Source organism: Fundulus heteroclitus, chromosome 5 (assembly GCF_011125445.2).
Source record: "Fundulus heteroclitus isolate FHET01 chromosome 5, MU-UCD_Fhet_4.1, whole genome shotgun sequence".
NCBI classification, from domain to species: Eukaryota; Metazoa; Chordata; class Actinopteri; order Cyprinodontiformes; family Fundulidae; genus Fundulus; species Fundulus heteroclitus.
In genome coordinates, this window is record NC_046365.1 from 14,833,582 (window position 1) to 14,861,119 (window position 27,538).

The window sequence follows — 27,538 nt, forward strand, 5'->3', positions numbered from 1 at the left end:
TTTCTCAATAGAAACAAGGTTGCATCCATTGTAAGAGTTTTTCAACGGGAGAGCAGGTATTGCTGCTATACAGTATATACATCTCTATCTATTCCAATAGAGGAATTCTTCAGTGCATGGAGATGGAAGGCATATGATCACCGTCCCTATGAGCAGATGCCTTTGCTCAATGCAATGACAATATATAGATGCAGAGGCATGTCAAGGATGGATCAGGCATGCAAGAAGATTTTTCCCTAAGTGCAGGGGAAAACATTGAGTGGTATGAATATGACGCTATGTGGCCTTTTCGTCAAGAGAGAAGAGACTAGAAGAGACAGACAGCTCTAGTATCTTCTGTTAGAATATTTCATTTGTAGCCACAATCTGAAAAAAAAGAATAATCAATAAAATTTGCATCACAGCATATCTGATTCTGGATCCATTTTTTGCAAGAAGGCAAATTTGACTACAAATGACACTGACATGTAAGATACGTACAGTCTTTGGCTACAATGACCAGCAATGCTGTACTGATTCACATTGAGTGTGGTATTTTGTATTTTGTTGTCCCTTGTGTAATGAATGATTGGAGGGGCTTAAACATTTGTGTGCAGGTTGTGTTGTTTGATGGCAAAATTTGCTTTTTGTTCATATTTTAAATGTTTTGGCAGAGTTGGAGCCTTTTGCAAACAAAATGTTTCATTTTGACCATTGGTGCCACTGTTTAGGCCTCTGCGTTAGCTGTTTTGGGTGGGTTTTGAGTTGACTGCTGCGTCAAAGCAATCTATAAAAACTGTAATTTAACAGACCACGCAATTAACTTGTTATCTCTTAAACTGACCAGTGGATGCCATGGCTTCATGTTTTAAGTATTTAACATAACATAAGGCAACTTTGACAGAAGTCACCATGAACACAAACCTACTCAATAGAACACCCATAGTACTAAAAACCATGGAGTCCCCACTGGGTAATTCATTCTTATTTGCGCAAGTCAATTATTACTTTTATTAATCAGCACTGAGATATTTCCTCTTTCTTGATTTTCTTAAATGTACTTGCCATGAGTATTTTACTTACCTGTATAATTTTTTAGATTAAGTTTTATTTTGCCTGTTAAGCCATTTGATTCTGTGTAGGTAAATTAAAAATGTTCCACGTAACGGACAAATGTTACAAATACAATAACTTATATTGTAAAAATGGGAACTGTGAATGGAACAACTACCAACCCAACAGTCCCAACTGAAGCTACAGCTACAATGAATACATCTGTAACAGTTATGGTCATGACAAAACTTTTTTATAAAAAAATTAGGTTATGCTTTGTTTAGTTTGACATACCACATATTTATATTATTATCTCTTAAAATGACAGATGAATGCAATGTCTGGGAATGTAACGTATTTTTTTAAAAATCCACACAGTTCTCTTGAACAAATTTTAATCTAATCTTACCACATGGACCTCCTTAACATTGTCACATACCTCCAAGATTTACCATAACTTTAGCACGGCTTAATACTGCTTCACCATCAGTAAAAACAACTTCATAATCAGCTGTTCCAACATCACCAGCAGCTAAAATGACTTTCAACACAGCTTCACCACTAATCAGAACTAGCTCGTTAACAGTCAATATATAATCACCAGCTGGTCATTTTCTGGTCTCTGATTAAACAAAACTACATGCTTTGAATGGTGGATTGTAAATTTAAGAGAACAGCAGTGCAAATAAATGGCACCTGTCTACCTGCATTATGTTATTTTAAAGTAATAAAGTGGTATCAATGCAGTAATAAATGTTATCTCTCTGCCAGTCAATGGGACGTCAACACAACCAGCTATTCCAACCACTGTTACAACTGCAACAACGACAATGGCTGCTGTTCCTGCAGATTCAAGGCTCAACCTGGAATTTAGGCTGACGCAACCTTTTGCTGTTGGCCTGGATGACAGTTCATCATCAGCATTTATGGAATTAGCACAGACAGTGGCAGAACAAGTAAGCACAATGATCTTTTTGTTGTCTAATACATATGTTGTGAATGGGAGTACTTCTACTAAATACAATGAGCAAGATTGTCATGTTAACAGACATGTTAGACTTAATAACTTAACATTTTTCTGGATATCAGTTTTCTGCTCTTGCTGAACTTTTATTTTTGTATCAAATTTCAGCTTAATACCGTCTATAGCAGAAGATTCGGCCGCATATTTCTGCAAGCTCTGATCAGAGCTTTCAGGTATAAATCACTGTTGGTCAAAGAATAGTTTTTGATGACTCATTAAACATAATAAATTACAAGCAATTCTACCAACAGAGACTTTTGACATACCTTTGACAGTGGGTTGTTTTGTTTCTTTTGACACAATATCTATGATAATAATTTCCTGTTCCAGGCGTGGGTCGGTCATAGTGGATTCTGAGCTGCAATTTGCAAATGCCTCCGTTGTGCCAGAAACTCAACTTGTAGCAGATACTCTGGTGGAGGCAAGAAACAGCTCCAACTTTACCCTCCTACTGAACACATCAAGTGTTGTTGTGATGCGTAAGTTATTTTTTACAAATCATGTTGTCTGGTGTTAAATAGATTAAGAATGATGATGTCTAAATTGATACCAAGACCTAATGCAAATTATCTCATATATTTTTGTTTTGGCAGGCATTGAGGCTACAACTGTTCCTCCCACAACAGGTAATAAGTTGGCACAATCATTTCTTGTACTTTCACTTTTGAGCGAGCGAGCGAGAGAGAGAGAGAAAGAATCATGAGCATTACATAAGGCAGTTATTTTTTTTGTCATGTTGTGTGTTTTGTTTTGCCTGTTAAGCTTTTTGATTCAGTCCTGGTTATTTTTAAATTACCTGGCATTGGATAAATGCTACCAATACAATAATGTTTGATTTAACAACAGAAACTGGGAATAAAACGACAACCGTCCTGGCTGTCACAACTACAGCTGGAACTACACTTAATTCAACTGCAAAACCTTTTGAAAAGAAATGTTATGCTTTTTCTATTTAACAGATCACATAATTTTCTTATTATTTCTTAAAATGGCCAATTATGCATTGTTTGGTTGTTTTAAGTATTTAAGATAACATAAGGCAATGTTGTCAGAAGTTACTATGACCTCAAACCTACTGAATAGAATACCAATAGTATCAAAACGCCATTGAATCCCCGCTGGGTAATTCATTCTTATTTATGCAGGTCAGTTATTACTTTTATTAATCAACACTGAGATATATCCAGTTTCTTGATTTTTAAATTACTTGTTCATGAGTATTTTACTTATCTCTTTACTGTTTTAGATCAAGTGTAATTTTGCACTTTATTATTATTTATTATTAAATTGTCTCAGCAATGGACACACGCTACCAATACAATAACTTCTACTATAACAACAGGAACTGGGAATGTAACAACACCCGACCTAGCAGTCACAACTACAGCTGGAACTACAGTGAATACAACTTCTGTAGCAGGTATGTTCACAACAAAACCTTTTGAAAAGAAATGTTATGCTGTGTTTAGTTTGTAAGTATTTAAAAATGTTACACAAAGTTCTGTTAAACAAAATCTCATATAATTTTACCACGTGAACCACATCAACATGAACTAATAACTCTAATAATTAACATAACTTCACCATGGCTTAATACTGTTTACCACCAGCAAACACAACTTCACAACCACTTAGTCCAACATCACCAGGAGCCAACATGACTTCACCTCCTCTAAATACAACTTCTCTACCAGTCAGTCCAACATCACCAGAAGTCAACATGACTTCACTTCCTCTAAATACAACTTCTCTACCAGTCAGTCCAACATCACCAGCAGCCAACATGACCTCACCTCCTCTAAATACAACTTCTATACCAGTCAGTCCAACATCATTCGCAGCAAACATGACTTCACCTCCTCTCAATACAACTTCACCCTCAGTCAGTCCAACATCACCAGCAGCCAACATGACTTCACCTTCACTCAATGCAACTTCACCCTCAGTCAGTCCAACATCACCAGCAGCCAACATGACTTTACCTTCACTCAATGCAACTTCACCCTCAGTCAGTCCAACATCACCAGCAGCCAACATGACTTCACCTTCACTCAATGCAACTTCACCCTCAGTCAGTCCAACATCACCAGCAATCAACATGACTTTACCTTCACTCAATGCAACTTCACCCTCAGTCAGTCCAACATCACCAGCAACCAACATGACTTTACCTTCACTCAATGCAACTTCACCCTCAGTCAGTCCAACATCACCAGCAACCAACATGACTTTACCTTCACTCAATGCAACTTCACCCTCAGTCAGTCCAACATCACCAGCAACCAACATGACTTTACCTTCACTCAATGCAACTTCACCCTCAGTCAGTCCAACATCACCAGCAACCAACATGACTTTACCTTCACTCAATGCAACTTCACCCTCAGTCAGTCCAACATCACCAGCAACCAACATGACTTTACCTTCACTCAATGCAACTTCACCCTCAGTCAGTCCAACATCACCAGCAACCAACATGACTTCACCTTCACTCAATGCAACTTCACCCTCAGTCAGTCCAACATCACCAGCAACCAACATGACTTCACCTCCGCTCAATGCAACTTCAGTCACTGTGAGCTCAACAACAGTCAATATAACCTCAGCACAACCCACATCACCATCAGGTAATTTTCGTTTACTTTCGTAGCATTAGTAAAGGCTTTATATGTTAGTTTTAAAGAGAAAAAAATGGCAAAGACCTGCCACATGTCTAACTGACACCTTTACATTTGTAAAACTATATTTTTTTATAGGTAATCTTGTACTAAAGAGGAACATCAACCATTAAAACCACAACTATCCCACCAGTAAAATCAAAATGTAAAAATGTTTTTCAAAGAATGTTTGTGATTGTATGTTTAATAGTAATTCAAGTCCTAAGGGAAATTATTTTACTTTCTGCTTAGAAAAAAAAAAACAAAAAAAAAACACACAAGGCTAAAATAGTATCCTGCTACTGCCAGGCATGACTTACTACAGATCAGTAAACATCTACCAAAGATGGCCTCACCAGTCAAAATGTCTTTACTACCTTTTAATGAAGACATGTGAGCACAGAATGTGACTCATCAGTTAGCAATACCTTACTAGATTTTTATTACTAAACATGATCAACCATAACCAGCAGTGTTTTAACTTCTACTGGAGTCAGTGTCAATTTACCAGAAGTCAATTTACCAGAAGAAGCACTGAACAGAATCCCCATAATACCTTTATACAGCAATAAATGTAATTCTTTACTTGACAGCTGGCCCAACCCTACCATCTCTTAGCACAATTACAATAGTCTTCTGAATATTTTCTAAATGTTGATGTAAAATTTCCCAGTCTACTCCGACACCCATCAGCTAGACATCAGCAATTAGCAATGTTATACTAGTTATCTTGTTATATCTTAAATGACCAATGAATGCAATGTCTGGATATTTAAATTATTTACTATAACATAAGGCAACTTTGACAGAAGTCACCATAACCTCAAACCTACTCAATAGAATACCAATACTACTAAGTGCCATTGAATCTCCGCTGTGGATTTCGTTCTTATTTGTGCTGGTCAATTATTACTTTTTTTAATCAAGACTGAGGAATTTCCTATTCCTTAATTTTCTTAAATATACTTGTCATGAGTATTCTACTTATCTTTTTAATGTTTTAGATTCAGTTTTATATTGCCTGTTAACCCATTTGATGCAGTTAATTTTAGGTTAATTTTAAATTATCTGCGTAATGGACAAAAAAATTAAAAAAATACAACTTCTACTGTAACAGGAACTGTGAATGGAACAACTACCAACCCACCAGTCCCAACTGCAGCTGCAACTACAATGAACACACACCACAGATTTATGATATTATCCCCTAAAATGACAGATGAATACATTGTCTGGATTTCTAACATATTTAAAATGAAATCCAGAAAGTTCTCTTGGACAAATCTTACCACATGAACCTCATTAACATGGTCATATACCTCTAATATTTAACATAACTTTATCACACCTTGATACTGTTTCACCATAAGCAAAAACAACTTCATAATGAGCTGTTCCAACATCACCAGCAGCTAAAATGACTTTCAACACAGCTTCACCACTAATCAGAACTAGCTTGTTAACAATCAATATATAATCACCGGCTGGTCATTTTCTGGTCTCTGACTAAACAAAACTACATGCTTTGAATGGTGGATTGTAAATTTAAGAGAACAGCAGTGCAAATAAATGGCACCTGTCTACCTGCATCATATGTTATTTTAAAGTAATAAAGTGGTATCAAGGCAGTAATAAATGTTATCTCTCTGCCAGTCAATGGGACGTCAACACAACCAGCTATTCCAACCACTGTTACAACTGCAACAACGACAACGGCTGCTGTTCCTGCAGATTCAAGGCTCAACCTGGAATTTAGGCTGACGCAAGATTTTGATGTTGGCCTGGATGACAGTTCATCAGCAGCATTTAAGAATTTAGCACAGACAGTGGCAGAACAAGTAAGCACAATTATCTTTTTGTTGTCTAATACATATCTTGTGAATGGGAGTACTTCTACTAAATTAAATGAGCAAGATTGTCATGTTAACAGACATGTTAGACTTAATAACTTAACATTTTTCTGGATATCAGTTTTCTGCTCTTGCTAAACTTTTATTTTTGTATCAAATTTCAGCTTAATACCATCTATCGCAGAAGATTCAGGGGATTTCTGCGAGCTCTGATCAGAGCTTTCAGGTATAAATCACTGTTGGTCAAACAATAGTTTTTGATGACTCATTAAACATAATAAATTACAATAAATTATACTATCAGAGACTTTTGACAGACGTTTGACAGTGGGTTGTCTTGTTTCTTTTGACACGATATCTATGATAATAATTTCCTTTCCAGGCGTGGGTCAGTCATAGTGGATTCTGAGCTGCAATTTGCAAATGCCTCCATTGTGCCAGAGACTCAAGCTGTAGCAGATACTCTGGTGGAAGCAAGAAACAGCTCCAACTTTACCCTCCCACTGAACATATCAAGTGTTGTGGTGATGCGTAAGTTATTTTTTACAAATCATGTTGTGTCTGGTGTTAAATAGATTAAGAATGATGAGGTCTAAATTGATATCAAAACCTAATGCAAACACTCTCATTCATTTTTGCTTCCGCAGCCATTGAGGTCACAACTGTTCCTCCGACAACAGGTGAGAGAGAGAGACAAAGAGAGATAAGCATGATTACAAAATTATTTACATGAGGCAACTTAACAACAAGTTAATTTAACTGCCATTGGTATTTTAATCACATTATCTATCCACATTATGGTTTCTCTTAAACTGACCAATGAATACATTGTCTGGATACTCAAAGTATTTAACGTAATATAAGGTAACTTCCAGAAGTCTCCATGACCTCAAAACCACTCAGTACAATAACAATAGTTCTAAAAGCCATAGAATCCCCACTGGGTAATTATTTTTTATTTGTGCAGATCAATTATTACTTTTATGAATCAATACTGAGATATTTCTTATATATTAATTTGCAAAATGTAATTGTCATCTTTGCCTGTTAAATCGTTTGATTCAGTCTAGGTTATGTTTAAATTGCCCGGTCAATGAGCAAATGTTACCAATACAATAACTTTTACTGTAACAGGAACTGTGAATGGAACGGCTACCAATGGAACAACTACCAACCCAGCAGTCCCAACTGCAGCTGCAACAACAATGAATGCATCTGTAGCAGGTATGTTCATGACAAAGCCTTTTTAAAAATGACGTATGCTTTGTTTAGTTTGACATACCACAGATTTATGTTATTATCTTATAAACTGACCAATGAATGCATTGTCTGGATACTCAAAGTATTTAACATAATATAAGGTAGCTTCCAGAAGTCTCCATGACCTCAAAACCACTCAGTACAATAACAATAGTTCTAAAAGCCATGGAATCCCCACTGGGTAATTCATTTCTATTTGTGCAGATCAATTATTACTTTTATGAATCAATACTGAGATATTTCTTATATATTAATTTGCAAAATGTAATTGTCATGAGTATTTTACTTATCTCTTTACTGTTTTAGATTAAGTTTTTCTTTGCCTGTTAAATCGTTTGATTCAGTCTAGGTTATGTTTAAATTGCCCGGTCAATGAACAAATGTTACCAATACAATAACTTCTACTGTAACAGGAACTGTGAATGGAACGGCTACCAATGGAACAACTACCAACCCAGCAGTCCCAACTGCAGCTGCAACAACAATGAATGCATCTGTAGCAGGTATGTTCATGACAAAGCCTTTTTAAAAATGACAAATGCTTTGTTTAGTTTGACATACCACAGATTTATGTTATTATCTCTTAAACTGACAGATGAATGCAATGTTTGGGAATTTAACGTATCTAAAAATAAATCCACACAATTCTCTTGAACAAATTTTTATCTAATCTTACCATGTCTTATCATTAACATGGTCATATACCCCTAAAATTTAACATAACTTTAGCACGGATTAATACTGCTTTACCATCAGCAAAAACAACTTCATAATCAGCTGATCCAACATCACCATCTGGTTTCTGATTAAACAAAACTACATGCTTTGAATGGTGGGTTGTAAATTTAAGAGAACAGCAGTGCAAATAAATGGCACCTGTCTACCTTCATCATATGTTATTTTGAAAGTAATAAAGTGGTATCAGTGCAGTAATAAAAATCGTTGTCTCTCTGCCAGTCAATGGGACGTCAACACAACCAGCTAGTCCAACCACTGTTACAACTGCAACAACGACAACGGCTGCTGTTCCTGCAGATTCAAGGCTCAACCTGGAATTTAGGCTGACGCGAGATTTTGTTGTTGGCCTGGATGACAGTTCATCATCAGCATTTAAGAATTTAGCACAGTCACTGACAGAACAAGTAAGCACAGTGATCTTTTTGTTGTCTAATACATATCCTGTGAATGGGAGTACTTCTACTAAATGAAATGAGCAAGACTCAAAAACATATATCAGTTTTCTGCTCTTGCTGAACTCTTATTTTTGTTTCAATGTTTCAGCTTAATGCCATCTATAGCAGAAGATTCGGCCGCAAATTTCTGCGAGCTCTGATCAGAGCTTTCAGGTATAAATCACTGTTGGTCAAAGAATAGTTTTTGGATACTCATTAAATATAATAAATTACAATCAATTCTACGAACAGAGACTTTTGACAGACTTTTGACATTGGGCTGTCTTGTTTCTTTTGACACGATATCTATGATCATAATTTCCTTTCCAGGCGTGGGTCTGTCATAGTGGATTCTGAGCTGCAATTTGCAAATGCCTCCTCTGTGCCAGACACTCAAGCTGTAGTGGATACTCTGGTGGAGGCAAGAAACAGCTCCATCCCTCTCTCCGACCTGAACACATCTAGTATTGTTGTGACACGTAAGTTTTTTTTTAAATCATGTTATGTCTGGTGTTAAATAGATTAAGAATGATGAGGTCTAAATTGATATCAAAACCTAATGCAAACACTCTCATTCATTTTTGCTTCCGCAGCCGTTGAGGCTACAACTGTTCCTCCGACAACAGGTGAGACAAAGAGACAAACAGAGAGAAGCATGACAACAAAATGATGTACATGAGGCAGCTTTACAACAAGTTAATTTAACTGCCATTGTTATTTTAATAATCTCTTTACTATCCATCCATTCATTTTCTGACCTGCTTAATCCCTCATGGGGTGATATTTATTTTAATTTTATTGTTACAGCTTTATCAACTACCACAGCCTTCACTGGTCCTCCAGCAGCCTCTGAGGGAAGTCTTGGCATTAGATTTAGCCTCGATAGAGTATTTAATGCAGCTCTAACAGACACAACTTCAGCAGAATTCATCCAACTGGCTACAACTGTGATCACAGAGGTAATTTGACATTGCATTTTAACCATGTAATTAGACTGCAAAATGTAAATAAATTGGGGCATATTTAAAAGTCTTGTAATTAAATGCAGATAATCCTTCTGACTGCCAACATATAATAGAGAACATATATGACTGCAAGAGCAACACCTTTACTGGGTGCCAGTTGGTGCTTGTACAAACTTAACAGTATCCTCTTCTTCCAGATGAACAGAATTTGCCTCAGACTCTTTGCCAGATTCAGTCGCTCACGGGTCAATTCATTCACGTAAGATTATACTCGTGTCACTGTCTGTATTTCTTTGTTTGCTGTTGAGTTGCTTTTTAAAGTGTTGCCTTTTGTTTTTTTTAATGTAGGAGCGGATCTGTGGTTGTCAACATGACTCTTGTGTTCAGAGAGGCTTCTTCTGTTCCTTCGCTAGCCGATGCTCAGTCACAGCTGGCCACTGCGCTTCTTTTTTCCAACCTGAATTATATCAATGGCACCCTAGGTAAGTAACTGCAGACCCAAAGGTTGAAGTATAATAACTAACAATGAAGTTACAATGGGTAATTAAAAAAAAATGTTAGCAACAATAACCTAAATTCCTCATTCTTTAAGTTTGTATGTTCATTTTGTAATGAAACATATTCCAAAGAACTGTTCTAACTGATTCCTTTGATCTTCCTGTTTCTGCTATTTCAGTATTAGCATCGGGCTGTCCTCCTCTACACACAATGGCTGGATTGACTTTCTTTTCGCTAACTATGCTGGCTGTGGTACAGATGCTGATCAACCCATAGTACGAGAGAACATGAGCTGCTATTTTTTTGCAATCATGCATGCAAAAATATGTTAATTTGACATAGCACATGCACACTGTGAAATTTACCATTTTGTCATGGGGTAAATAGATGTGTCCTGTGGGTCAAGGATTGATAAAGGTTTAAAGAATTTTCCAAATTGATGTTATTTAATTTAATTTACTAATCAATGCTACTTTTACAAAACATGTGTATCTTCTATTTGTTGTTTGAGCATATTTCTTCGATTTCATACAGCAATTGCTTATATGTAAAAAAATACAAATGTCTAAATTATCATGTATGACACATATATGTCTTAATAAATGCAATATATGACTCGGCAATATAAAGTTTCAATCCAAATTCATGCTGACATTAAAGAAGGCCAGTGGGGAAGGTGCAGTGTGGAGCAAAAAGCCTTGCAAAAAGGGGAAATGATCTATTTATGAAGATGATTTAATTTAATCTGCTATATTTCGTATAAACTGTTTGACAAGTAGACTGTCTTATCCAGGCAATATTTTTAACTGTAAAAATACTTAACGGTTCCTGTTGAATATTTTAAAAATGGAAAGACTAACATGTTGCAATGGATCAGAAATTTAATAAACAGTCACATTTGAAATTATGGCACTTTTTTGTTTTATTTATTTACTTGTTTTATTTTGTTTGAGATTGTATGGAGATTGCAACCAAAAAGTACTGTTATGCTATGCTTAAGTCCTTTACAGCAACTTAGCAGAAGGTAACTTTTTATAAAGCTATGTATTTATTCTAAAAAATTTGCTTTGCTAATTGAAAACAGATACATACACATGAAGAGTAAAAAAAAACAACCTTTTTGTCATTCTCTCTTGTTGAATGGTAATTTTTTTAGGTCCATTAGGTCCATGATCAAAATAATTTATATTTGCTACATGCTAGAAAAATGTAAATACTTTTTAAAATTAAATTCTGTTGCCTCATAGTAATAACTTTTCACAAATTACAATTCCTTTTATTCTAAACAATTTGACAAGGCACATATGATGATGTCATGGCTTTGTGAGCTTTTAATTCAGAGGATTTAAGTTAAAAGGAGGTCTGTAGATGTATTTTTAAGAAGGATTCAAAGGGAGAATTGTAGACTGCCATAATGAGGTCATTCTAGGATAAAATATTCATACGATTTTGCCACATTTGCCTGGTCAAACGTTTGTGTTTAGTCGCAAAATGTTAAGTTGGTCAGAGTCCTATTCCAACATGGACTCGAAGACCATTCAGCAAGGATGAAGTCAATACTCCAAAAGCAACAGGAAAAAGCCAGATTACAGTTAGGACATACACTCCAGAGAAAATACCTTTACCACCATTTACTGTGGTCTGATGAAAGCAAAAATCTAATGAAACCATTACGACCACCCTTACATTTAGAAGGGGCAAAATTTGACTACATCATCCAAAAAACAGCATTATGTCGTAAGGCCATTTTACTGCAGAAAGGAATGGTGCACAAAATAGATGGCATTGTGGGAAAAGAACATCATACGGAGATATTGATATATTGAATGACAACATCCCAAGTTATCAGTCTGGAAGTTAAAACTTAATTTTGGTAAATCTGACTGGCCTTAAACAGAAAACAATTGGCCTGATTTAATTTCAAACAGTGGGAAAAACAACAACACTATGTTGTTTTCTACAATACAAACTTATGGTTTCAACTGTTCAACCTGTGACGGTGGCACAGAGGTTAGGGGGTTTGTCCTGCAATTGGCGGGCCAGTTCGATCCCCCGCTCTGACTGTCTCCGTCGTGGTGTCCTTGGGCAAGACACTTTACCCGCATTGCCTGCTGGCAGTCGTCAGAGGGCCCTATGGCACCGTTGTATGGCAGCCTCACCTCTGTCAGCTTTAGCTACTAACATAGCTCACCACTGTCAGGGTGTGAATGTGTGTGTAAATGGGTGAATGACTAAAGCTGTAGTGTAAAGCGCTTTGGGGGTCGTCAAGACTAGTTAAAGTGCTATACAAGTACAAGCCATTTACCATGAATGAAGAACACAACAATGTGAAGAATAAAAGCCAAATATGTAAAATAAAGCAGCTAAAATATTCCACCAAACCCACCCTACCCTTCCACCTATACCTGCAAGGACACATAGATATAGAAAATGGATAGTTGGATGGATGGATTAAAATAATTATCATGATTTATTAGACCATGGGAACTACTGAATTAGTCCCATGGTCTTAACTATTAGACCATGGGAACTACTGAATTTTGCACAAATTGTTTTGCCGCCTTTGAATTAACCACAATTAATAATGTGTAGATATGACTTAACTCATCGCTTCAGTAATCATGAACAAAGAAAATAGTATATCCTGTCACCAATGCTTTTATGTAATTGTAATTCGCAGGACATACCAGCAGAGGGCTGCCTTATGCCAAACATAATAAATGTGTTTGCCCAGTTTTTTAGGTTAGCTGTAATAAAAAGTTAAAAAGGTTTTGTACCCCACCTCTCACCAAGTGACTGTAGAAAAACTCAGTCAAGCATCAGGAGCAAAAGTAGAGAACAGGGTAGAGTGATGCATAATGATGCAGAATAATAGAGTAAACAAAATAATGCAGCAATGAACAAAAACAACCGGAAACCTTCTATACAGGAGAAAGGGTGGGAAAAGGCATGGGAACACAGGTGGAAGTAATCAGGTGATAAATGAGAAAAAAACGTAAGAGCAATGAAGGCAGAGGAACTGAGGGGAAGAGAGTAATGATCAGGATCAGCAAAAAGAGAAACACAGGGAAGAACGCTAACAGAGGTACTATAAGGTGACAATATTTTTATTTGAAAAAAGAGGGCACTTGACCTATTTGAGAAAAACTTAAATGATACTTTGGTTAATTGAACAAGACGTGATTTTATTTTTTTTAAATATGCCTTTACTGTGGTTGGAAAGAATAGTTAAATAACAAACTTCAAATAGTCTTTCATAAATATACAAATATAACAATTACTGGTTTTAAATAATGATATAAGTTGTTGGATATTATATGAAACCACAGATTGCTGGAAGTGGCTGAAAGCAGTTACTGGGAGGATAACAGATTCAAAGATTCTTTAACGTCACTGCATGTTACTGTGGTGAAATTTCTTTTTGGCCACTCCAGCTAAGAGTACACATAAAAGACAAACAAATAAACAGAAAGTGAACAAGGTTTAAAGTGTTTTTGTTTCTCATTATAGCATTCAAACAGAACGTGTGCTTCACAATTTGAAAAACAAATTTAACAATATGAACATTCAAGAGTTTGTATGAACTAGTTGTCCTTCATGAGTCACAGAGATAACAAATAATGAGGTAATAACTGTGGACGTCAGAGAAGTGGCATACTTAAATTATACAAACTGGACTGATTAAATAAAATGGGTCAGCTTGGTCACTTCCAGAATCGGTGCATTTGTGCATTTAGCACATCTTGCCTATAAGTTGTAAAAGGAGTTTCAATGAAGACTCTTATTGAGGATTCTTGCATTGCCTGTTGGCGGCGGTTGCAACACACCCAAGAAAACATACTGAAGAATGCCAAAAAAAAAAGCCACAACAAAAAAACAAAGCAAATCTAATGTTGAATTTAACAACATTTTCTGATTAAACCAACAAAAACAGAATGTTTAATATTGTTAATAATGTCATTTAGCACAAAACATGCTTACCATACTCGCTCTTGTAGAGCCAAGGCTCTAACTCATCTAGCCGTATAGCTCGGCTAGCATTAATAAAGTTGGCTCCTTGGTGATGCACTCCCCCTGGCCACCACGTAAACGTGTGAACTCGTCAACTCCACTGCTCCTCTGACTTGGGAAAATGAAAGTGTCCAACATCTTTTGTCCCTTTCTCAGTGACATGTTAGCGTCTAGACTGATATGACTGACATTCTGGCACAGTCTGGCATGGAGGGGGGCAAGTAAAGCCTATAATACGGTGGGAGAAAACTTGCATGTTACAGGTAGTTGGATTTGAACCATTTGTTTATGGAAATAAATAATTTTTCTCTAGTAACAATCTTTGACTTTTACAATGGTTTAAAGTTGTTTCAGGTAAGTGATTACGTTCAGTGTAGAGGGAGCTACTGTCTGACAATGTATCATTAAGAATTGCTTTCTTAATGCCAAAGAGAGCCCAGCATATTTTATTTTCACAAGTGGAGCATTACTGCTTTCGGTATGGTGCTCTGCTTGATTTATATATGCCTAAGCTTTATCAGATTTTATTCTGGGACTTTCATGTTCAATGGACACAAATACAGAGAGGTAGAGGAGAAAATAGTAGAGAAAAACATGAAACTTAATTCTAAAGGTGAAAAAAGAGTGGAAAAGAAGAGAACCGTATAAGATCATGTTTCAAGCTCTGTGAATTAATATGAATAAGAGATTCACTTTCTGCTATGTTTTGGTAGATATCTTTATTTATTTATTTTTTTACAAATGCTTCTGAGGGCTATTTATAATGACATGGGTAATCATATGAGGCAGTTCACCTTATTTGCCTTCCATTGAATTCAACAAAGCACTAGAATCAACATGCCCTCATTTCAGGAACAGATGCGCACCATGCTGCCTTGCCAGAGGAGCACACTTGCATTACTCATATGAATGACTGGTCTGAAAAAAAATAACATTAGCTATTGAGTCTTTTATTCAGTCCTTCATTACAAATTCCCCAATGTTTAATTAGAATTTGTCTGCTACACTTGAAAAACGTTTGTCATTGGCTGAGGCCCAGAAGTAGAGCAGAATTGTCTTAGGTCCATTGCACACTGGCTCACATGAAACAGGATGACAAGAGCTGCATTGGAGTGGGTAAAGTAAAAATTTGTACCTCAGAACTGTTTTAGATAATGCCATAAGACCCTCTAGGTTTTAGACATTAGATTTGGCTATTTGATACTGATGGATTTAACTTAGTTTCAATGTAGAATTTTAGTATAAATGTACATTCAAAATGGTTTTCTTTTTCTCTTAGTGACAATTCTTACAATAATGCTAATAATAATGTGCTCTCGCATCCAAAATCCCCGAATGTCAACTTGTTATTGCTTCACTGAAATGTAAAGATATTAGTATTACAACTTAATGTTTTTCTGAGAAAATCTTCACCCTGAATTTCACTTTTTAATATTAGATCGATCTGTCCAGTCTACAGGTCCCAACAACGCAACAGTATTTATATTACATTCTAGTATTGATTGCTTTGACCTGCTTAAGGAATCCACTAAATTTTCATAATCAATGAATCCAATTTTATTGGTTTACCACTTTACATCAGTCAGCAATGTGACACAGGAGGGCCAACTTTGACATATTTCAAAATAAATAAATAAATGCTCAATAAATAAATACATTTAAAAATACAGTGCATAAAAATGTATGTAACCAGCAATTAAATTAGAGATATAAATGTATAAATTACACAGATATAAATTTATGTGCATATATTTTAATTATCTTAATTTTTTCACCTTTGTAATAATTACCTTAATTATTATGTTATATTTCAAATTTATTTAAGAATGTATTATGTTTTAAATGTATTTGTTTCTGGGTATTTAATTATTCTCCTGTATTATTGTTTCTTTTTTATTTTTTGTAACCTATTTATTTCTTCAACGCTATTTATTTCTGCCTGTCCTTCATACATTTTTTTTTATACATTTGAATTCAATTCAATTTCAAATTCAAATTCAATCAAATCATACAGACAGATTGGTCAAAAAGTTTCCTATCTAAGGAAACCCAGAATATTGCATCGAGGCTTCACAAGCAGCATTCACTCCTGATAAAAGAGTGTAGAGCCCCAGCAGACAGTTATCTGCATTTTCAACGATTTTGCAGCAATCTCTGATACTTAGCATGCATGAAGCGACAGTGGAGAGGAAAACTCTTAGATCTAAGGGACATAACCTCTGCCTAGACTGCATAGCTGGTACTATTTGTATAAATAAACTTTATTTAGTGTTTATTAGATCACATTTGTGATCTGTTTTATATGATCCATTCATGCAGGTCAATGTAGTGCAGACAGCTGTTTTCAGAGAATGAGTCAAGAAGGTAAATTGTTGGTTGCAGCAGACATAGCCTATACAGATGTGCAATGATGAGAACAAATATTATTTTTGTCACACATCAGGAAGCAACCACAGAGTAGTTTACTTTTTGAGAATGTGCTACAATGAGCATTAAAGTAGCACAGTGTAACTTTTAGCCACTAGGGGACACTAGACCTGTAACTTTCAGGTTTAGTGCCGCTGAAGGCCAGTGGCAAAACTGCACTATCTCAAAATGAAACAGTCTCCACGTTTTGGAATCTGATAGCAGACCACTTTAGACCAGCAAATTGAGAAGTACGTGAGTTACTTGAAATGGATAGGGAGAGGACGAGGCAGAGACAGGGGGAGAGGAAGAGACGGTGAGCTCAAGAAGCCATGGAATGAAAGGACGGGGCAGACAACAAGCTCAATCATTTAATTATGAAAGGCTGCAGGAACTTCAACAGACGAGAAGAGCTGAAATGCAGGTTTGTGAACAATGTTTACTGTATTTTGTAATAATAACCATTGCCAAGACAACCTTTGACTCGAGGATGAGAAAAGTAGAAACATGTAAGGTTAGATTTTATATTTAAGGGGAGCTCAGACTGCTGTACATAAAGCAGAGCTCTAGATCACATGACCCATTCAGAGCCGAATATGCACCTCTGAAGTTACATAGGTGAGTTTTTGAAAAACGCAGCCTGTACTGAGCATCCATATGCAGCAAGTTCTGTACATTGACCAGAAAAAAAAATCACTTAATATATCTCGAATTAAAGGCATACTATGCAACATTTTTCATTTAAATAATGTGTTCCGTACCGTTTTGGATGATTAAATGAGTCATTTCAGGTCGAACAAAGGTTTTCTCGGCCGCCCTGGTGGTCTGTGGGGGAAATACCACACTTGCAATTGCAAGAGCCCTCGGCCCGCACACACAGGCTCAGAAGTCTCGAGCAAGACCGTGAGAGTCGGTCTTGCTTTACGGCGAGAACTCCATGTGTTTTTGCCCTGCCATTCACTATATGCACGCGCGAAAGCAACAACACAGAACCGCGTGTCAACGTCAAATAAACATGCAAGCATATCGAGTTTTATTATTATTATTATTATTTTATGTTGGCGAGATGCTACCGCGGCGGCGGCGGCGGCGGCTTGGCGAGGCGGCGGCGGTAGCGTCTCGCCAACATAAAAAAAATAAAAAATAATAATAATAATAAAACTGGCGAGATAGATAGCGCTCCGGGAAGCTTGATGTTCATACTTTCACTGTGTTAGTCATTGTTTGTACTGCCGTTTTTTCCACTTTTCGTTGCGTTCGCCTGTCTGCTAAGCTCAAAACAACCGTGCCTGGCTTGACGGAGAAACCAGAACAGCTGAGCATTATGACAGTGCACTTTTACTTTCGCCCTCTGGGGGGAGCCTCGCTGGAAAATCCACCCCGGTTGCATAGTATACCTTTAAGCTAATACTTGGGTCAACAATTACACTGCGCTGCTTTGATGTTTATATGAATCGAGTTTAAATAGACGTTATCATCCTCATCTTGATCAAACAGTATGTTCAAACAATCACATAGGATACAACCATGGGAGAATAAGTATCATTCAGTATCAATAAGTATAATTTTCTGTTGTAACCCAATAACTGAACAATGAGGTAACAACACTCCTCTTTCACTTTTCAACAAAAGTTAAACATCATTATTTACAAAACTAGTTGGCTGGAAACGAGAGGATCGACTGGATCTGCCCTAGCCGGCGAATGCACATTCCCAACGCAGTGGCTACAATTTCGGGGCTAACTAGTTTGGTTCAACATCTGTCGACCGGCGACATTTGCATCCACATGTGCTGCTAAGTGAAGCACACGTTCTGTCAGAGTGTCTACACAACAAACAATAAAGTTGGGAAAAACAGCGTTGTCTTCAAATACATTTCCTGAATACCAGCTTGATAACCAAGGTTAGCCATTGAGAATGTGGCCAGTTGAGCCATTGATACCAAATAGAAACCACAAATAGATTCTAGCTGTGCAGTCTGATACTAACCAACCAATAGACAGAAGTTGTCCCCTTAAGATCCACTCCCTCCTAATTTGCATTATTAAGCATAAATGTAAAAAGGACATACAGAAATACATAGCATAGCATTAAATACATTTTAAAAATAAGTAATTAATAAAGTTGAAAATTATAACAGATAATAAATATAAAACGCTGCGATGGACTGGCGACTTGTCAACGGTGTACCCCGCCTTACTGACAGCTGGAGATAAGCACCAGCACCCCTCGCCACCCCAAAAGGGATAAGCGTGTTGGAAAATGGATGGATGGATAATAAATATAAAAGGGTGATTATTAAAAAGGTGAAAAGATGTATACATGTATGTCTCATTGTAGGATTTAATCACTGCTTACATTTATTTATTTATCACATTGGTGTGCAAATAATGAAATGGTTATTTATTTATTGAGCAAATATTTATTTCTGTATTTATTTTTAATAATGTCAGAGTTGGTCATCCATACAACTGGGCCAAAGTGTTCATCAGAGTTGCAAGAAATCCAAACAAAAATAAAGAAAAATAAAATCAAAGTATATGCAAATATATCATTAATAAAAGTGATACAGTGTTATGTGCTAAAAGCAGTCCCGTCCCTGTCTCAGCAGAGCGGAAGACACCCCTTGCAAATATGTCAACCCTTTCTCTTTGGATTAACACAATTCTCCCACCCTTTTGCAAAACAGTTAACACTGATGTTGATCAAGCAGTCCAAAATCCATTGTTTTATCTAAGGTAATTAAACAGAATTCACCTTTTACTAACTATTAGAAACTACCTAAAGTATGAAATCATTAAACCACTTGTTTGATACTGTTTAACTCAGATTTTGAATTAGCAATAACTCTGCAGGGCTTGCTGTGCCATGTCTGAATTGTTCTTTACCAGCGTGGATAGAGGAGGTCTAACATAGATGAGAGTGAGAGTGAGTACATGGGGTATGACAGCCTAGTGGGAGATTCCTAAAATAACAAAATGTTCCTTCCGTGTCAGCTTACACTGATCTGGAATAACCCTGAAATCCTGTAAAACATAGAAATGTTGAATTTTGCTGTATGGAAAAACAAAGGAATAAAGATTTTAGAACATATATTCCAGCAAGGCAATTTTAATTTCTTTTGACATACTTAACACAATAAGTAACACAATATGAGAAATGCACTAGAATATTCTTAGACCACCCCAAGCATTTATCAAAAACTCAATGCTATGAGTAAGAGATATTTTGTAAATAAACTAGATTCAAAACTTACTTGCAGGGTAACCACATTTTTAAACATCCCCTCCTGAAAATGTATCTCAACGACTATTTAGAATATTATCTAAAATAAAATACTCAATTTCCCTACCACCTGTAAAATTGGATACAGACTTATCTTTGAGCTTAGATCATAACATTTGATCAGTAATATGTTTGAACACTTTCAAAATGCTTAAAAACCCAAACTTTTTTTAATACAAAAATCTTCACAGAATGCACTGTACAGGATACAGGATGTGCAAGATGTTAACATGTGCTTGAATTGCACAGATTACACAACTAATGATTATATGCACGCTTTGTAATGTTGTGCACGTGTCCACAAATACCTTTCTTGAGTTTTGTGAGGATCTGACAACATAGCTCAGAGTTACTGGGTAACCTGGATGACATAACATTAAAATCAATTTAGGACCCATGAATCTGGGGAAAGAACCAGAGCTGTGGAAGACCTTCTGTGTGGTACCAGTGCTGAAGACTACATATCCGAAAAACCTCAACAGTTTCAGGCGGGTAGCACTGGCGTCCCATCCAATGAAGACCCTCGAGAGGCTAGTTCTCAACCATCTTTTCTCCCTTGTAAGTTATCAGGAGTGCACCACCATATGTCCCAGTGGATACTGGACTACCACACTGGCCACCCACAGTATGTGAGGACACGGGGCTGTGTCTCTGCCAGGCTGATCTGCAGTGTGGGGGTCCTGCAGGGAGCTGTCCAGGCACCATTCCTTTTCACCCTCTAAACCACATACTTCTCCATCAATTCCCCTGACTGCCATCTTCAGAAGTTCTCAAAGGACTCTACCATAGTTGGCCTCACTACAGGTGAGGATGACTCAGAAAACTGACACTGGACAAATGCCTTTGCAGAATTATGCTAGCAGAAAAATCTCTTGATAGAAGCAACAAAAACCAGAGAGCTGGTGGTGGATTTCCCCAGTTACAGACCCATGACACTGACACCGGTGAACATCCGAGGAACTGACATTGAGATTATGGACTCTTATTTAGTATCTGGGTGTTCACCAGAACAAAAATCTGGACTGGAGTAATATAACACTGACGCTGTTTACAGGAGGGGTCAGGGGGAGTTCAACAAAAATAACACCGTTATTGGGCAGTGTCTCCTAAGTTTTTCTCATCAGTGCTGTTTCTTTGCGTTTTTTCTTATTCCCATTAAAAATATGTTGGTGGTTGTCATGCATAAATCTACATACAAGTTTTACGGGTTTCACACAAAATAATTCTACTCAGTTGCCGTAATGATTCCTGTCTGATTCCTGTGTAACTGCCAGATTCTTGCGTTCCTTTTATTGACCTCCTGATCTCGACCTGTCTCATTCCTGGTTTGCTCCTGCCTGTCTTTCCCCTGTCATCCTATGCATGACCCTCAAACTGATGACCACATCCCAGCTAGCTTCTGCCCTACCTAGCTACACCGAGATTTGGATCAGTCAGTCAGTGATCCAAATCGTTCAGATGGAGTCGTTGAGATCAATCATAAGAACCAGTGCAATCTCCTGGCATCTGAGAAGGTTAGTGGCTTTTATTATGTGTAACACAATCTCCACTAAGGTGTTCTCGGCCACTAACGCTGCTCTTCTCCCCACAGTAATTACAGTATGAGCTCTTGACAATTGCTGTTCCATCTACTGCAGTTTATTTATAAAAAACATTGGTAAATGCTTATTCTCTCTATTGGCTAAATTATCAGGTCAGCAGATTCTGTCAGGGTATTGCAGTTGCACAATTAACTATATTTTTTGATTACCGTATTTTCCGGACTATAAGTCGCTCCGGAGTACAAGTCGCACAAGCCATAAAATGCATAATAAAGAAGGAAAAAAACATATATAAGTCGCACTGGTGTATAAGTCGCATTTTTGGGGGAAATTTATTTGATAATATACAACATCAAGAACAGACATGTCATCTTGAAAGGCAATTTTAAATAAAAATAGAACGGAGGCAACAATAGGCTGAATAATTGTACGCTTAGCTTACGCTACATGACAACTGAGAACGTGCCTGGTATGTTAACATAACATATTAAAAGCTATTCAGATAACTATAGCATAAATAACATGCGAAGAAGTTAACCAAAGCGCCCGTGTCACTCCAAATAACTAAAATCCAGTGAAATCTTAATTCTCGGTGTCACTTTCAAATAACTCCGTTAACTCCGTAGGTAGAAGCTGCGGCACTTCTGCTTCTATGTCGCTTACGTCTGATTCAACACAGACCCAGAGCGCCCTCTTGCGGTTTGGTGTGAAAATAACGGGTATAATGATATACCGGTAAAAATGTGTAATAATTTCACACATAAGTCGCTCCAGAGTATAAGTCGCACCCCCGGCCAAACTATGAAAAAAACTGCGACTTATAGTCTGGAAAATACAGTATGTTATATTAATGACTAATAAATGTACAGTATTTTTTCTAAGGTTCAGAACTTACCCTTACTACAGTCTCTTGTCCTCCCTTTTGTTTTATAAGCTTACTTCTGTGTGTATCTATATTCTACCATTATGTTTCACAGTGAGAGTGTACTGTATGTCATTTCTATTATTTTTGGTTGTATTCTATTTTCCTCTGAGTGAGATAGTTTTGCCAAAAGTGCCTCTAATCTCTACATTATTACTAAAGGTTTTTTTTTTTTATAATATCCTTCTGATTAATTTAGTTTTATCCTTAGATGCCCCATCACTTTTCAACATTCAACTGTTTCATTAGAGCATTTAACATTCTAAGTCCCTTGGCCATCATATCTACAATAATTTGAATTGATTTGGCAGGGGAGTTGGCAGCAGAGCATATTTTGTTGTGGTGGTTATTGTTGCATGCATTCATTAAAATCCACCTCCCACCTCTCCCCTCTCTGTCATCTGTATGAAACAAAGGGTGATGGAGCACGTCAGTATGGTACAGATATGAGGGCAAACGATCATCTCTCCTCCTTTCAGGTGAGTAACGTTGTTTACAGAATTTTAGGTTAGTACTGGATGCAAACTTAAAAGAAAACATATGCAAATTACTTCATAAACATATTGAAATGTATTGTAGAATATAATGACAATCATTTAGGCAGCATTTGCTATACTTAGTTGTATCAGTAATAGCTGGAAAAAGCATATTGCTGCTTGATGGTATGTGTGAAATGTGTGTGTGGTCTAACTGCAATATGGAAAGTTTTAGTTTTAATTCCTGTTCCTATCACGCGTGAACTGTTTTGTACAATACTCCAGCATTTGTAATATTGTAACGAGGATAGTAGTGTACAGTTTTTAAGTACAATACATGTTTTTACTTGTCAGTATAACTAACAAATATTTTTAGTATATTAGCACATTTTAAATTATATATATATATATATATATATATATATATATATATATATATATATATATATATATATATATATATATATATATATATATATATATGTGTGCATGGGAGAGGTAGCAATGAGGTTTTGTGTAATGACATTAAAGATAAACCTTTGTCATTGTCACATCTTCCGGGTACAATGAAAGCTGCAGTGATTATTTATAATCTAAGATTAAAAAAAATAGAATATCAACTATACAGATATTGCACTATGTCATATCATGATTTTAGATAATTGTTTGGCCCACATGCAGAACACACTCAGGAGACCAGAAGAGTTTTACGCTTAAACGTTTATTTGAGTAGTGGCAAAGGCTGGATCGGGGTTTCCGGAGCTGTGTAATTTGGGAACGCAGACTGCGTTAAGGGGAGACAGATTGGTTAGAGGGGAAACAAATGAGCAGAAATGTTCGAATGGGAGGGGGTGGGGGCAGCTTACTGAGGGATGGTTGATATACCACCAAGGGGAAGTGAGAGGGATCTGTGGGAGGGGCTGCTGAAGGTGGGGTGTTGTGGTTGTGAGGTGGAAATCCTCTCCGGGAAGGGTTTGTGTGGACGTGGCGGTGATGCAGGGAGGCTGGACGAGACTCGATCGGGAGGAAAAGGCTCAGTAAGAGAGGAGTTGACCAACTGCCAGCTGGAAACACAGAGGACAGGGTTACACAGTGAAACTGGAGAGTGACTTGAAAAATCTGTGGCGAGTCCTGGGAGCGAGGGGTCAAGCTCGGCCAGAACCTGTGAACAAGATGAACAGAATACGTTTCACAGGAAGCTCAGGTTCACATCAACAGGGATGGCCGAGTCCTAACACATGGGTTAACACTGGCAGTGAAGTGCTGACAGCAGCCTCCTTTTAAGCTTATCTGCACCATTTCAATGTAAGATTAAATCCTAGCTCTTTCCACCTAAGGAAAACCCATAGTTCCGGTTGTCAAATAATTGATGCAAAGACACCAGCCTCTTTAATATTTTGTCCATGTTTTGTACAATATTTGCATGTAATATTTGGGCAGGGTTCCCTTAGCATGAATTACTGAAATCACGGCATTCAATGCAGTATGGCGTGGAGGGAATCCTTCTGTGGTTCTGCTGAGGTATGAAGGAAGCCCAGGTTGCTTGACTTTCAGCTCAAAATCATTCTTGGCTTTGGGGTGTCTCATCTTCCTCTTCACAATGCTCCAAAAATTCTCTATGGGGTTCATGTCAAGCCAGTTTGCTGACTGACCAATCAGACACAACGATACCATTGGCATTTTCTCAGTTGGAATAGTCCACACTGTTTTGGGCAAATAAGCAGTTATTTTCAAATAAACCTTCCCTTATTGATTGCTAATCTTAGTTTTTGTCATCTATGGCAAATAAAATATTTTGATTGCATGTGAATGTCTTTTGTTTTACTCAGTAAACAAAACAAGTAAACACATTTATTTTTCTTCCTGAGAAAAATTTTGAACTTCCCACCACTGTTATCCCTTCTGGGTGATACAACTTCAGTGAGATGCTTCTAGTTGCCGTTTGCTAGTCTACCTGGCCAGAGAAAGGTTCCCCATAATTCTACCCTTTAGTTGGGAGATGTTTGAAAAGTTTCTTTCCTTCTAGACTGTTCAAATATTATTTTTTATAAGTCCCTTTACAGCATTTCAGTGTTGTGCTGGACCTAAGCCGAAGGGAAAACCCTAATTTCTCAGCCAATGTAAAATCAAAAATATCTGAAATCATATTTTCAATGTTCGTGTAAATATAATGAACATATATGAATGTTTGTTTTGACAGGTTTGATTAGACCATGGAGAACAGCAGTTTGGCATGGCCCGGAAATGATAGTACATCCCTTCAGATTGAACTACCGTCATGTGCCACATTGAGGAGCCAGATCTCACGGATTCTCCTGTATGCCTTCCTCTCTGCAGGCGTAGTCTGCACTGTTGTGGGCAATTTCTTGGTTGTTTTGTCTATCTCCTACTTCAAGCAGCTTCAGTCTCCAACAAACTCTTTTGTTTTGTCCCTTGCGGTAGCTGACTGCCTTGTTGGCCTGCTGGTGATGCCTTTTAGTATGATACGGACTGTGGAGGGGTGTTGGTACTTTGGCCCCCTCTTTTGTAAGTTTCACTCTAGCCTAGATGTCATGCTGTGCACTGCCTCTATATTCCATCTCAGTTGTATTGCCTTTGACAGGTATTATGCTGTCTGCAACCCCCTGGTCTACTCTCTAAAGATGTCTAACAGTCACGTAGCTCAGCTCATTGCCATTTGTTGGACTGTTCCTATGCTAATTTCTTTTGGCCCCATAATGCTAGATCTACACATTGCGTATGTTGACATTTTTATTCCCTCAGATGTGTGTGTGTTCTTGGTCAACCGTATTTATGCTGTCATGGCCTCTTTGGTAGCCTTTTACTTGCCTATGGCCATTATGCTTGTGGCATACTGGAAGATCTTCAAAGCTGCAAAGCGACAGGCAAAGCAGATCAGTGCAATGGAAAGCCAAATGGCTTCTGGAGTGGGCAAAGACTCAAGCAAGAAAAAAAGACACCGCAACACTATGAAGAGGGAAGGAAAGGCTGCAAAAACGTTAGGTATTATTATGGGAGTTTTCCTTATCTTCTGGATGCCTTTCTTCACTGTCAACATTGTGGATCCGTTCATTGAATACAGCACAGAAGTGGTCGTCTGGGACGTTTTTCTCTGGCTGGGATATATCAACTCGTCTTTGAATCCCTTCCTGTATGGATTTTTCAATCGCTGCTTTCGTAGGGCATTCCTCATGTTTTTAGGCTGCAGAGTTTGCTTGCCTGGAATATCACCTGGGATGGAGCTATCACATTCCAAGAAAGGGATAAATTAATGAACAGGTTCATCGGGAAAAGAAGAAACCTGTGCATGTTTCCTGTAGTTATAGAAACATTGGGAATCAGCTAGAGTTTTAAGGGAGAACAAGAATTTAATTGGTTAAAAATAAAACTGCAGTGCCAGACTTTTGCTAATGACTGGGCCAAATTTGTCCATGTTATTTAGAATTAGTGCTACATTAATTACAACACAAATAAGGACATTATGACAACAACCTTGCCATCAAACATGGTAACTTAAAGCACCCCTATGTCGTTGAGGTGTTTCCTGTAATATTTAGCCTGAAATTAAACAATAGCTTTGCTAAAGGCATGTATTTGCAAATAATTTGTCTTTGGATGTCTCTCTATTTTTCTCTAGACATAGAGGTATATTTGTCCATTGTAAGTGATGTGTTAGTGAATATTATACTGCTCCATATTTAGAAAACAAAACCAAATGTATTTATTAAACTGGTTTAATTTAAAAGAAAACAAAGTTGAATTTATTACAAGTATTATTTCAAGTGTCCTTGAATTAAATACTATTTGGGAACGAAAAGCAGAACTTTGAAAACTCGTATTTCTTAGTATATATGTAGTATTAGATGCAAGACCGTGAGCTAAATCTTGGGAAAAGGTTGTTATTAAAAGCTGCTGTGGAAAAGCTTTCAAATGTTGTTTACAATGTACTTTTTTGTATGAATCAATTTATGATTTTCTGTAATCTGAGCTGTGAGGTGTGTATTTTTGAAAACATGTATTTATAAAATTGTTGATTATCTTCTTTTTTAAACTTACCTCAAAACAGGTCTTGGTGTATCTGTATTTTATTAAAATAAATTCAACCTTGCTTAATTTCTTATTCTTCTACAAGGAGTTGAATAGACAAAGAAACAAACAAATCTTCATAGGCCTACAAACCTGTTTTGCATCCATGTCTGCATTTATATATGACAAGCAAAGCTCTTTAACAGTTTTTATTCATACAACATCTTTTGCAAGGCATCTGTAAACAACAGTCAATGTGAGCAAACAGAATGAAGATACTGTACTTTGAGATTTCCAAAAGCCTGCAAACATTTCTAAGATACACAAGTCTTCTGATAGATCGATAGTAGACTCCAAAAGGATGGGGAGTAACTTTTTGTCAGCTTTGTGCAATCAACTGACATTTAAATTTC

At 37.0% G+C, this 27,538-nt stretch overlaps 2 protein-coding genes across 2 annotated transcripts in view; both read left to right on the forward strand.

The window, feature by feature from the left end:
• The window catches only part of LOC105936738 (mucin-5AC), a 28,353-nt gene extending 16,986 nt beyond the window's left edge, over positions 1 to 11,367 (forward strand). The window contains exons 29-47 of the mRNA XM_036136989.1: positions 1,804 to 1,988; positions 2,165 to 2,229; positions 2,387 to 2,535; positions 2,650 to 2,682; positions 3,399 to 3,476; positions 6,367 to 6,551; positions 6,728 to 6,789; positions 6,946 to 7,094; positions 7,211 to 7,243; positions 7,698 to 7,787; positions 8,237 to 8,326; positions 8,781 to 8,965; positions 9,105 to 9,169; positions 9,326 to 9,474; positions 9,589 to 9,621; positions 9,803 to 9,954; positions 10,158 to 10,219; positions 10,309 to 10,442; positions 10,637 to 11,367. Of these exons, the coding sequence (XP_035992882.1) occupies positions 1,804 to 1,988; positions 2,165 to 2,229; positions 2,387 to 2,535; positions 2,650 to 2,682; positions 3,399 to 3,476; positions 6,367 to 6,551; positions 6,728 to 6,789; positions 6,946 to 7,094; positions 7,211 to 7,243; positions 7,698 to 7,787; positions 8,237 to 8,326; positions 8,781 to 8,965; positions 9,105 to 9,169; positions 9,326 to 9,474; positions 9,589 to 9,621; positions 9,803 to 9,954; positions 10,158 to 10,219; positions 10,309 to 10,442; positions 10,637 to 10,734 (1,997 nt within the window). The 3' untranslated portion in view covers positions 10,735 to 11,367. The remainder of the gene's footprint in view (positions 1 to 1,803; positions 1,989 to 2,164; positions 2,230 to 2,386; positions 2,536 to 2,649; positions 2,683 to 3,398; positions 3,477 to 6,366; positions 6,552 to 6,727; positions 6,790 to 6,945; positions 7,095 to 7,210; positions 7,244 to 7,697; positions 7,788 to 8,236; positions 8,327 to 8,780; positions 8,966 to 9,104; positions 9,170 to 9,325; positions 9,475 to 9,588; positions 9,622 to 9,802; positions 9,955 to 10,157; positions 10,220 to 10,308; positions 10,443 to 10,636) is intronic.
• An 11,665-nt stretch (positions 11,368 to 23,032) lies between these two features.
• LOC105936713 (5-hydroxytryptamine receptor 4) lies at positions 23,033 to 27,207 on the forward strand. Its single transcript, XM_036136990.1, has 2 exons — positions 23,033 to 23,102; positions 25,300 to 27,207. The coding sequence occupies exon 2, from the start codon at positions 25,313 to 25,315 to the stop codon at positions 26,369 to 26,371; it is 1,059 nt and encodes a 352-aa protein (XP_035992883.1). The 5' UTR covers positions 23,033 to 23,102; positions 25,300 to 25,312; the 3' UTR covers positions 26,372 to 27,207.
• The last annotated feature ends 331 nt before the right edge of the window (positions 27,208 to 27,538 follow it).